Source organism: Scardinius erythrophthalmus (assembly GCF_964197995.2).
Source record: "Scardinius erythrophthalmus genome assembly, chromosome: 1".
Taxonomy (NCBI): domain Eukaryota; kingdom Metazoa; phylum Chordata; class Actinopteri; order Cypriniformes; family Leuciscidae; genus Scardinius; species Scardinius erythrophthalmus.
The window spans coordinates 50,359,226-50,371,886 of NC_138221.1; the positions used below are offsets into that span (position 1 = coordinate 50,359,226).

Genomic DNA, 12,661 nt, shown 5'->3' on the forward strand with positions numbered 1-12,661 from the left:
GCGTCCAGCTCTCTAGGCGTAATGGGTGGAGTTATGGGTAGGGTCAGGGTGTGGTTGGACCTCTCGCTGGATGTAATGAGTAAAGCTAGACGTCAAACTCCACCCATTGGCTTGGCAGTCAGCAGCCTCATGAATTTTGCATATGACTGTGGTAGGTGGTGATAAGCGAGTCTTTTAGAGTGAATCATTGAATCATCTACTTAACCTGTTTGCTAAACACACAAGTCGTTCACGAACGAAACATCTTATTTTACTTTATTAAAGGTTGCGTGTCTAAATAAAAAAATGTGTTTTTTTAATCATTCTTTCGCTTAAAATATTAAGATAGTGTACCTTTGTGAATGAGAGGAAAAAGAAATGCAATTACTGTAGGTGTCATGTGAAATTTGATTCACAGTTCCTGGAAGGATGAACAGCATTTGTGCTCTTCTTGGCAAGGTGTACAAGGCAATAGACTCCTTATCAAAATAACACAATCACTGCAAGTGAGAGGTTACGTAAGTGTGGGAAGTGTATGAAATTCTTCCCAACTAATGATAGCTGTTTGCTGATTATGTTTAACTGAAATAATAAATTGCTAGTTTTGTACAATTTACAACAATTGAACAAGCTACATTTACAGAATTTCAGAAGCATAACAAATATTTCATAACAAAGAAAGTTTCTTTTTTTGAAAAGCAAAACAACAACACCATTACATCAGTAATACAAACTGTGCAGCAAGTACTTTGTTGTAAGATATTATCGGTAATTGTATTGGGTGATGACAGCACACACTGCATAAACTGATAAAGACAGACAAAAGGCAAACACTGAGGTAACAGCATTTCTACCAAAAAGACTCGGAATGCGAGATGATATAACAATGACATTTATTAATCCAAAATATTGGATGGTAAAGTTCTTTGGCGCAGGCCCCGTTCGAAGTTTACATTCGGAGGGTACGGACTCTGCATATCCTGAAGATGAAGGCAGCGCAGCCGACCCCCTGGGAGGTATGGACAGGGACCATCCTGGTGGTGGTGGGGAGGATGGAGGTGAATGTTTGCGACATCATCTGTGAACTCAAACATGTGTAAGTAACAATCTTTTATAATCCCAAGTTACATAGTGATTGGATAGGCCAGAAAGTAATGAGTGACGTAACATTGAGTCTTCCTGGCAGAGCTTTACACTAAAGCTTTCATTTCTTAACAGCTGTATGTGACAGAGGAACAGTGGACTAGGAAAAAAAATAAAGAGATAGGGAGGGTGAGAGGAGAATGACAGATCTAGACAAACAAGCCTAGCCTGAACACTCTGAACTGAAGCAGCAACAACGTAGTTCTTCACCAAAGACAGTTTGTGGCACTGTGAGTATTAACTAATATTTTTCACTTGTCTTTATGTGTGAATACATGTGCTACTTTTAATATTTTCCTATTTTATAATCTATTTTGGGCCCATCAAAGTTTCTTATTAAACTCTCATAAAAATCTATCTAAAGATATTGCGTTTACTGCCTCTCAGAGGAATGCAGTCACCGGAATGTATTAACACACTTCCACCTAGATTTCTATGTTCTTCATATCCTGAAACTCAGGCGAGAGGAAGAGCGAAAGCGAGAGAGACGAAGTCCAGGTTTTTTTCAAGTTAAACAGATCAACTAGTTTTTCTTGTTCTTGCATTTCTCAATTAGGTGTAAACAGAATATGTGACAGAAGGAGGTGTACACATCCAACACACGGTAAGACTGTTTTAAACCAAACATTTAAAGAAATTGAGATTTTACATTAATATTAGCAATTAGGCAACTATATTAACTATATTATATTAGCTAGTTGTGATGCACATTGGTCATAATTCAATGCTTTCACTAAAAAGCGATTCACTGAACTACAGCAATGTTCAGTGTGCTGTAATCTCCTATCTTGTCGTATTTTGTGTCTGGTTCCTAATATTTGGCGATACAATGACATGAAAGTGTGAATGCAAACAAATTGTTGAATAGATCTCTGCTAATAATAGCAGCTGTGTTAGAAATCCTGAGCATAGATGCTGCCACACCTCCTAAACAGCAGAAGAGTGCTCAGTCAATGCAGTGATTTTGACAGTGATTGTGTTAGGCTTTTAATAGAGTTCTTGAAGGTTTCAGGAATACAGTGGAGGTTCAAATTTTAAATATAAACTAAGCCTTGAAATAAAAAAGAAGGTGTATGATTTTGAGATGTTTTAAACAAAGAATTATAACATTAAAAGGGAGAACAACTGTTTTAGATTCAGCACTATTTCTAGGTCACTAATCAAATAAGTACATTTGTAACATTGGTCAAGTGAACTCTTTTGTACAGACAGTAAGATGTTCTTGCTTCCACTGAAGCACAAGATGCTCATTAGATCATTTCAAATCATGCTGGAGAACAGGATCATTTATTTTTGCACAAACTGGTGAAGACTCAAATTGTTATGTGGTCTAGTGGCTATATCATTTAATTCGATTTTTTCCCAATCATCCATACATTTTTGTTTGCTTGTCCTGGGGCTGCAGGGATGCTGAAGGAAACAGAAAAATACACAAGACAACAACATTTTTACGAGTCCCCTCAGACATTCGAATCCAGCTATAAAAGTTATAATGAAAAACGTTTTGGAAATCGTTCCTTGTAAACTGTGATAATGTATTTTTTAACAGTTTTCTTTACTTTATTACATTACTTACAGGACTAAACATGATATTGTATCCTAAAAAGAAATGTCCAGTGACTCTGTAAAAGCCCACGACCAAAAAGCTCATTGATCACAAAGATCTGAGAATCTTTTATGGCTTCCTGTTAGTCAGATGCCACAGATGTGACTGAATGAGAAGTTAATGTGGACTAATGTGTTGATTATGTGTGGAATGTCAACCCTCTTTATCCCAGAGTATTAAACAATGAATGAGTGAAACTCTCAAGCAATCTTGCCAAGACCAGATTTACAGAAAAGCCATTCATTCTGTTTGTTTAGCAAAAAAAAGAAAAAAATCTGAACAGACGTGTTTTAATTATAGGGAGTTGCGGTATCTTCAAGAGTTGGGAGTCCAAGTCTTAAGGATTATTTTATTAAACCATATAAAGAGATTCTCTCAAGCTTCTTGGCACTTCTCCTCACTTTGTGTCTACTTGCCAGCTCAACTGAATGTTTTCTTTCCAATAGTCCATTGCCTAATAATCCTCTTTGATATGGGCCGTGTAATGCTGATTAACTAAAAGGTTGATGTTTTGTCTCACATAAAGTGGTGACCATGAGGAACTGGAGATATCATTTAATTAGTTTAAAAAATGATTTGTTCTCTTTGTGTTAGCAGGTGACTAGGCAAAGCTTTGAATTGGATGACAGATACAGTACTTTAAATACTTTCTATATAACCTTCGTTTATCTTTTTTATTCGATTTTTTTTTACGTTTCCCATTCTTTCAATCTCTAAGATGGCTGCTCCTCAAATTATTCCCAGGAGATTGTCAAAGTCAATCAAAGTACCTCCAAACGACACAGCTTCTAACCCCGGTCCCACAGGTATATATGCAAGTGTATATGTTTATGCATTTATATATGTATTTCTGTTTGATAAAAAATATACAGCAATACTTTTGACAATATATGTACATTTTATATATATTTCATTGCTCATTTTAGTAAATGGAGGAGTGAAAACGGATATACATCTGATCCACGCACAGAGAGAAGTTGTAAGTTTGACTGTTGCATAAATCATTGCCTGTTTGATAGAATGTAGACCCCAAAAATCCATCAGTATTTTAGTTTTGTTTAGCAGAGACCCTTACCATAGTTGTCAGACTTTTTACTGAATATTTCTAAGGATTATTTATTTATTCATTCAGTCATTTATTTAAAAAAGAGTTTCTGTATAAACTTATTTTCACCACTGCCCAGAAAAAGTACAGTTCATTTAACGCACGTTGCAAACCCTGTTATTTTGGGGGTATTTATGGGGTATAAGCTGTCACTATGGATGCTACCATTAAACATCCTATTATAGGTCTTTTTTTTAGCAAAACAACACATATAAAAAGATAAGACAATTCAGGAAAATATGTAAAAGATATCATACAAAAATGTGATACTATTTTGAACAGCAAAATTATGGTTAATAAACTGTATGAAATCACAATCTGTAAAACACATGACAACTTACCTCAATAAAAATTGTGACAAGTTGCCCCAACCTGAAAAATATGATGTTACTTGGATTTTAGTTTTAGAAGGAAGAGTAATGAAAGTGGAAAACATGAAAAGCCACTGTATTTGTGTAAGTGCATTTATCGCTTAAAACCTTACAGCTTACTCCTTTTTATCTCCCTTCTGTTAGGAGTTGGTGAATCACTGTTTTGCTGATGTGGAGCGTTTCATGGCCCGTCTGCAGGTGATAGCAGTGGCTAAGAATGATCTGGAGCAACAGAGCATGAAAAAGAGTCGCAAAAAGAACAGCAAGAAGAATAAAAAGCAGGATGGTGAGAGAGCTCCATAATTCACAAACCTGTCCAAGACCTTCAGAAACATCATAAATCATAAATATCTATGTTTTTAGATGTCCTTCTCACGCAAACAGCGACCCCGCCATCAGAACAGGAGTTTGTGGATATTTTTCAGAAGATTAAATATTCTTTCTGTCTATTGGTAAGATAACATATTGATAAATCGTTTTAAATCCTGCTTTGTGTGTGTGTTTGTGTTTGTGTGTTTGTGTGTGTGTTTGTGTGTTTGTGTGTTTGTGTGTGTGTGTGTGTGTGTGTGTGTGTGTGTGTGTGTGTGTGTGTGTGTGTGTGTGTGTGTGTGTGTGTGTGTGTGTGTGTGTGTGTGTGTGTGTGTGTGTGTGTGTGTGTGTGTGTGTGTGTGTGTGCGTGCAATGTGGGGTGGTTTGGCTATAGTTGTGCAGAAATCACAGCTTTAAGAACTTCATAAAACTGCTATGCTTGCCTAATGTGTATATCTGTGTGTTTGTTGTAGGACCGCCTAAAGACAAAAATCTCAGAGCCAACCTCAGAAGAACTCTTGCACCACGTCTTCATCCCTTTGCACTTGGTAATAGAATTTTGGTCACACACAGCAGACATACAGAGACACACAAACACTAAAATTCACATGCTTAATTCAAAAACTACAGCTAACATATGTGACCCTGGATCACAAAACCAGTCACAAGTCTCACGGGTATATTTGTGGCAATAGCCAACAATACAGGGTCAAAATTATTTTCTTTCATGCCCAAAATCATTAGGATATTAAGTAAAGATCATGTTCCATGAAGATATTTTGTAAATTTCCTACCATAAATATATAACACATTTATTTTTGTGAGTGAATGCAGCACAATCGCGAACATAAATGGACAACTTTAAAGGCGATTTTCTCAATGTTTCGATTTTTTGCACCCTCAGTTTTCAGATTTTCAAATACTTGTATCTCGGACAAATATTGTCCTATCCTAACAAACCATACATCGATGGAAAGCTTATTTAGTCATATCTTAATTTTTTTTAAATTACCCATGTGACTGGTTTTGTGGTCCAGGGTCACATATGAAGTTTTTCCACAAAATAAGGAAAGGATTTGTAATCACCATATTATATGGTATATATTATATAGTATATGGTTTGTTTTTATATGTTCACCAGATGGTGAAGACCACAGGTGGTCCTAAGGTGGCAGCAACGGTCTCCAGCCCCGCTCTGACCAGTGGAGCGATCTCTCTCCTACAGCAGAATCTAAATGAGCAAGAGAAACAACTGTGGATGTCACTCGGGCCAAACTGGACCCTGCCAATGTCTGTAACAAAACTGTAGAATTTAAACTTGAATGGGAATAATACTACTAGAATTTCTGCTTTGAGTTTGAACCCCGCTTAAATGGATAGTTCACCCAAAAATGTTCATTCTTTCATTATTTACTCACCCTCATGTTGTTCCACTACCTGTATATCTTTCTTTCTTCTGTGGAACATAAAAGAACAACAAATAGGTGCTAGTTGCAACATTGAATGTATGATTTTGCATTTAATGAATGCGGATGGTAGTGTTTGAGCTTCAAAAAAGGCACAAAAGCACAAAATAGGGTAAATTCTCCCTTAGTTAAGATTGGTTGACCATCTCCAATGTGTGTTTCTCAGCTCTCAACTCAGTGAGACTGTGTCTCCATACAAACCTGTCTTTCTGGATGGTTGGCAGCCTATGGTCATAGACGCGCATGGACAACCAATTGAGGACCCCATAGAGTCCCAGCACAAACATGAAGCTCTTATGCAGACTCAGCAGGTACGAGACCTTACACTCCCTGATATAAGCACAACCACAATATGAACCACATTCATCACCTTCCCTTCTCTTTACTTAATCAGGCACGTCTACCTGCACACCAGGAACATGATGGGTTAGTATGGACCAGTCAGCTGTGTGTGTGTGTGGTGTCTTTGTAGTGGCACTTTGTCTTATTGTGTGTGTGATTATGGTCTAGGATGGAAGACTCTCTGCCTCCTAATGAAGAAAGGATGTATCGCTGCAGTTATGACTTTGTGGCACGAAACAGTAGTGAGCTCTCAGTCTTACAGGGAGATACTCTGGAGGTACCTTGCATAGACATACACAACAGCAATGCTTCCTACAACTTCTATTTCCATTTATATTTTTTGACAATTTATATTCCTACACTATAGTGCACTAGCGTTCAAAAGTTTGGGGTCAGTACAATTTTGTTTTAAAGAAATTAATACTTTTAAATTTTTACAAAAAGTAAAAATGTCTATTTCAAATAAAGCTGTTCTTTCGAACTTTCTATTCATGTAAATGTAAAAAAAAACATGTAACGGTTTCCACAAAAATATTAAGCAGCACAACTATTTTCAACATTGGTAATGATAAGGAATGTTTTTTTGAGCAGCAAATCATCATATTAGAATGATTTCTGAAGGATCATGTGACACTGAAGACTGGAGTAATGTTTTTTTTTTAATAATAATAATTGTAAATATTATAATGTTCAATAATCTTACCCAAACTTTGGGTAAAAACTGTATTTTTTTATTACATTTTATAATATACAATTCTTATTATATATTATATAAAATATAACAGCTAAAGTATATCGTATTTAAAAATAAAAGTTTCAAACAACATGATGGTGGGTTTTTATCCACCTTACATTTTTATGTATTTTATTATATACAATTATGTATTAGGCTATTATGTAAAATATCAATTATATAAAATATAAATTTATCTCTTGCATATCTTTTGCCTACTAGCATTTAAAATAGTCCTGAGTTTGGATAATTATTTCCGTAATTGCGGACCAAAATTATTTGTATTATTATTATTTTAAAAGAGTTCTTAGCACACATTTTACTGTAGCCTAGATGATCTTGTATAGCAATCTGTGCTTCCTCTTGAAAATCACCACTGACACATGCTCCCAGTTCACTCCGTTTACCCTCATTTCCAATCACTTTGTCTCTCTGTCTCTCTTCTCTTCTCTGTCTCAGGTGTTAGAGTCATCAAAGCGATGGTGGAAATGTAAGAATGATTACGGTCAGATTGGCTTTGTTCCACACAATATCCTTGAGCCGATCAATCATGCAGAAGTTGACACTTCAAACGTAGTAATGCGCAGCCAGTCCATGGTAAAGGAATCATGCACACACGCACACATGCAATCAGCAACACATAACACACTCACATGCTCAGTCACAAACTAATTCCTATCATATTTTTATAGAAAGCTCCTATCTCTCCACCGAGAGCACCCTCTTTTTATGCTGCACCCAATTACTCAGGCGAAAAAGCAGTCCGCCCTGATCCACGCCCCCAAAGTATGCCACCAATTGGAGGCGACGGAGAGAAAGGTAATGTCTCTTACCGCAGTAGGGGAGAGCGGGGCACAAAGTAACGCTTTTTGACTTTCTCAGTTTGTGTAAATCTACTTATGGTTCAGAGTATTTATTTTTTCCCACATTAATTTCCCACATGTCTACTACAATTATGTGTTTTTGTTTTATTAATACAGTAGCCTATATACTTTTTTCTTGATATACCCCGAAAGAATGGAAGTGAAATGTGACAACATGCCCCATAGGTGGGGTACATTGTAACATGTGAGGGGCACATTGTAACATAACATATGACAGCTTAAAATGTTATCTGATATAACAAAACCAACTAAAATAACAACTAATTAAAAAACTTTTTCATATAAATAATGGCAATTTTTAATAATTAAATATAAACTCATTTTTGAGTTTTGACTACGAACACAGGAAAACACAGATATACAACATAGTTCAAAACAAATAAATAATTAGTAATTTCTGAACATTGACTCTCAGTCTTTATTCACCTTTTTCTCACGTTTTCTCAATAAAATTAATAAAAGTATAGAATATAATAGCATATTTCTAATAGGGGCACATTGTAACGCAGTGTTACAACATGCCCCCGCCTGCACAACTGGGATTTAAACCCTGCTAGTGTCTTCTGCTAGTTAGCGAAGCATTAAAGAACTATCTCAACTGTTAAATAACATCTTAGAGATTAAAATAATATCAGATTTGTCTTATTTTAAATAAACACAAAAAATAGAGATGAAAAATGAACTTAAGTAAGAAATTTACTTTTGCTATGGTTTAATAAATGTCTATGGATATCTTCAAAAAAAAAAAAATATTTTGGCTCAATTTTTTCTCTATATAGTGTTGATATGGCAACTAGTAAATACACAAAGTTTCGTCATCCAAGCATGTGCGAAAGTATTTAAAACAAGCGTGTTACAACTAGCCCCGTGTTACGTTGTGCCCCGCGCTCCCCTAGGCTATACTTGGAAATTATTAGTCACTTCTAACCAGTCACTACAGTCTCACGAATGCCTTTTTCTCAAAGTATAATTAAAAAGTGAAATACTTTGAGGTTATAGAGGATGGTCAAGTCATTATTTCTCAGTATTGCATACAAGAAAATGAACAAACCTGCTTTGTGTCATTCAAAACTCATTTTATTCATAAAATAGTACACAACTCTCAGGAATACATCCGATAAGTCAAATCAAAAATGTTTGTATAATGGCCGCTAAACTGTATGATTGGTCAGTGTTTCATGAAGCATTCTGGGGTTTCTTTTTTCCTCACATAATTAAATAATAATTCAATTCAAATCAATGTTGATTATATTAATTATTGTATTATAATCATTTATTTGGTTAGTTGTTTAACAAGCTAGATAAGTAGCGTAATGGTCAGTAATAAACCCCTTTCAGAATAATACAGTGTTTGTTTGGTTTTTTGTATTATTAATTGTTAGTTTTATATTATATTTGAATATTGTTAGAATTAATAATATTATTAAATTTTAGTTGAATTTAATTTGATATTTAATTGTATGTGCTTCTGTTATTTATATTAGTTTTTTATTTATATTATTTCTATCTTTAATTATTTTTTATTCCAGTTTGAGTCATTTTAGTACTTCACCATAAACTTATTTATTTCAGTTAGGTAACTTTTTAAAATCAAGTTTAAGTTTCATCTAATATATGGTTTATTTTATTTCAGCTTTATCTCAATTAATTTATTTTTAATAGCTTTAGTTTTAATTAACAATAACAGCACACTGAATGATACAAGATTTCTCCTGATGACACTCTCTGCGATTTCTTTATATTGACCGATGACTTTACATTGCCTCCTATGTTATATTCATCAGAGAATTTCATAAATCTCCAAATATCACAAATGTATATTTTATTTAATTTTATTTCTTACTGTAATATTTATATGTGTTAACAGCAATGTTGATGAATGATGAGCTCTTGCAGCGACTGGCCAATGGTAGAGCAGCATCAGTACGGCCAGTGGTAATCAATAAAGCGAATGACACAACGGCACCGCTGGACTATCACTCTCCCACAGCTGAGGTTCAGGAGTGGCTCAAGGCCAAAGGCTTCAAAGATTAGTGAGTAAAACACACACATCTGGACATGATGATCTAGAGCTAAAACTGGTCTAAAACCTCTGAAATTCTCATGTTGTGATCTCTATCTCAGCACTGTACGGAGTCTGGGTGTCCTAACGGGAGCTCAGCTCTTCTCTCTGAATAAGGAGGAGCTGCGTCACGTTTGTCCAGATGAGGGCATCAGAGTCTACAGCCAGATCATGATGCAGAAAGCACTGCTGGAGGTACATCGCTCACTCCCAGAAGCATTCTCACAGAATACCTCTCATACCTTGTAATGTTTCCCTTTGGCAGTTTCAGAAAAAAAAAAAAACACTTCCCCTCCCTCTAGCAACAACTTCTCTTTTCTGAAGATGTGTTGTTCACTGGTGCGAGATCAAGACAACTTGTCACCTACATGAGATCACAGCAATAGCAAATCACAACCATTCAATTATTTCCAGATGGACAAAATCAAGTCCCACTCTACAGTCCTGGGCAAAATAAAATGGGCCAAGCCCAAAAGGGGCCTAACACTATAAGCTTTTAATTGACTTAACCACAAATGAATGGTCAGGAAATTAGCCAAATTTAAGCAAATGCACTACTTAAAAAGCCATTGCTGTCTCAGAAAAACATCAGAGACAGAATGAAGTTTTTGGCAGAATATGGGAAGTTGTGTGGGGAGTGATGAATCACTATGAAACACCAGTTGCACGGTGATGTTCCAGAGCGGTGTCTTCACAAATCTGCTGAGAAATATAATGAAAAATGTATCTCGACCTCGGTGAAGTATAGAGGAAGAGACTATGTCATTGTGTGGGGAGCCTTTTTAGCTGCTAGTATTGGTGAGCTACTTCACTGTGAAAAGTCATTTAAAGGGTTAGTTCACCCAAAAATGAAAATTATGTCATTAATGACTCACCCTCATGTCGTTCCAAGCCCGTAAGACCTCCGTTCATCTTCGGATCACAGTTTAAGATATTTTAGATTTTGTTCGAGAGCTTTCTGTTCCTCCATTGAAAGTCAATGGACGGCATACTGTTCACGTCCAGAAAGGCAATACAGACATCATCAAAGTAGTCCATGTGACATCAGGGGCTCAATCTTAAATTTATCAAGCGACGAGAATACTTTTTGTGCGCAAAAAGTAAACAAAAATAACGACTTTATGCCACTATTCATTTCCTTCTCTCTGTGCCTCGAGTGAGTTCGCGTAGTGTTTCAGCGTAGTGTTTCAACATGACCAGCGTCGGCCAATAGTGAGCCTACGTGTGACGTACAACACAGACGCGCTACGCTGAAACACTACGCGAACTCACTCGAGGCACAGAGAGAAGGAAATGAATAGTGGCATAAAGTCGTTATTTTTGTTTACTTTTTGCGCACAAAAAGTATTCTCGTCGCTTGATAAACTTAAGATTGAGCCACTGATGTCACATGGACTACTTTGATGATGTCTGTATTGCCTTTCTGGACGTGAACAGTATACCGTCCATTGACTTTCAATGGAGGAACAGAAAGCTCTCGAACAAAATCTAAAATATCTTAAACTGTGTTCCGAAGATGAACGGAGGTCTTACGGGCTTGGAACGACATGAGGGTGAGTCATTATATGACATAATTTTCATTTTTGGGTGAACTAACCCTTTAATGCTTTGGAGTACAGGAGAATATTGGCTTGCTTCCCACAAATAAAAAGTTTGACTTGTTATCTAAAGTGGAATGATCAGATGTTACTTTTCAACAAGACAATGCTCGAACGAACTGGGAGACATTTTTCAACTACTTATGAACTGTTTGAAGCCATCAACATTGAGTGGAACAACACTGACTCTTCTTCCTGTAAAAAGATGACTGCAGGGGAAGGCTATTCCGTGCTGAGTTACTTTATCTACAGTCACTTCCTGACCAGTGATTTGTGATTAAAATGGTTAAGATCATTAAAAGACCACTAAATATTGTGCCATTTTTGGCTTGGCCCATTTTTTTTGCACAGGAGTGTACATTTCCTCTCATTCGAGAAGCTGTTTCACTCGGATATATGTCACAGTAGGGGAGATAGACTATCACAGCTTTCATTTCATGCTGACTTTAAACAAAGAAACATTAAACAACGTCAATAAATATTCAATTTAAATTAAATATTTAACTAGGTAATTCGACCAAAAGCAAAATGTAGTGAAATAGCATTTTCACTAACAGTATAAAAGTTATAAAGTCATTTGTCAGAAATTCTCAATCTTGATTTCTCTCGGTGAATGTTTAAAGTGTCTGGAAATTAACAGAACAAACCAAAAAAGAGAGAGAAATGATAAGAATTGAAAGATGATTATCTTCATATCTGTATCACTCGTTTGCAGGATGTGCGGAAGGCTACTGAGTTGGAGGCCATAATGAAGAAACAGAAGATGAAAGTTGATCTGAAAGCAGAGGATGGAGAATTTTAATGGATATCACTTTCACTCACACATTCAGACAAGCATTTATGCCACAGACAAGTGCGGCATGAATCAAGATCTAGGCTATTTAACCCTAATGATCTCTGTTATTTTTATGTTTTATATATATATATATATATATATATATATATATATATATATATATATATATATATATATATATATATATATATATATATATATATCACCATTACTGCTTAACTCAACATATATAAATTCAACCCTGTATATTCCTTTAAATATTGTATA

The 12,661-nt window shown here is 35.6% G+C and overlaps 1 protein-coding gene across 1 annotated transcript; it reads left to right on the forward strand.

The window, feature by feature from the left end:
• The first annotated feature begins 1,236 nt into the window (after nt 1-1,236).
• On the forward strand, nt 1,237-12,444 carry eps8l1a (EPS8 signaling adaptor L1a). Its single transcript, XM_081361639.1, has 16 exons — nt 1,237-1,352; nt 1,679-1,726; nt 3,447-3,534; nt 3,655-3,707; nt 4,349-4,490; nt 4,568-4,656; nt 4,987-5,061; nt 5,655-5,803; nt 6,146-6,290; nt 6,374-6,405; nt 6,490-6,598; nt 7,514-7,651; nt 7,747-7,873; nt 9,806-9,971; nt 10,063-10,195; nt 12,314-12,444. Exons 3-16 carry the CDS (start codon nt 3,447-3,449, stop codon nt 12,398-12,400), a joined length of 1,533 nt encoding a protein of 510 aa, XP_081217765.1. The 5' UTR covers nt 1,237-1,352; nt 1,679-1,726; the 3' UTR covers nt 12,401-12,444.
• The last annotated feature ends 217 nt before the right edge of the window (nt 12,445-12,661 follow it).

Coding starts and splice junctions, on each gene's coding strand:
- eps8l1a (XM_081361639.1), top strand. CDS start 3,447: ATGGCTGCTCCTCAAATTATTCCCAGGAGATTGTCAAAGTCAATCAAA. Junction 5,804..6,145: donor CCAAACTGGACCCTGCCAAT/GTCTGTAACAAA, acceptor TGTGTTTCTCAG/CTCTCAACTCAGTGAGACTG. Junction 7,874..9,805: donor TGGAGGCGACGGAGAGAAAG/GTAATGTCTCTT, acceptor ATGTGTTAACAG/CAATGTTGATGAATGATGAG.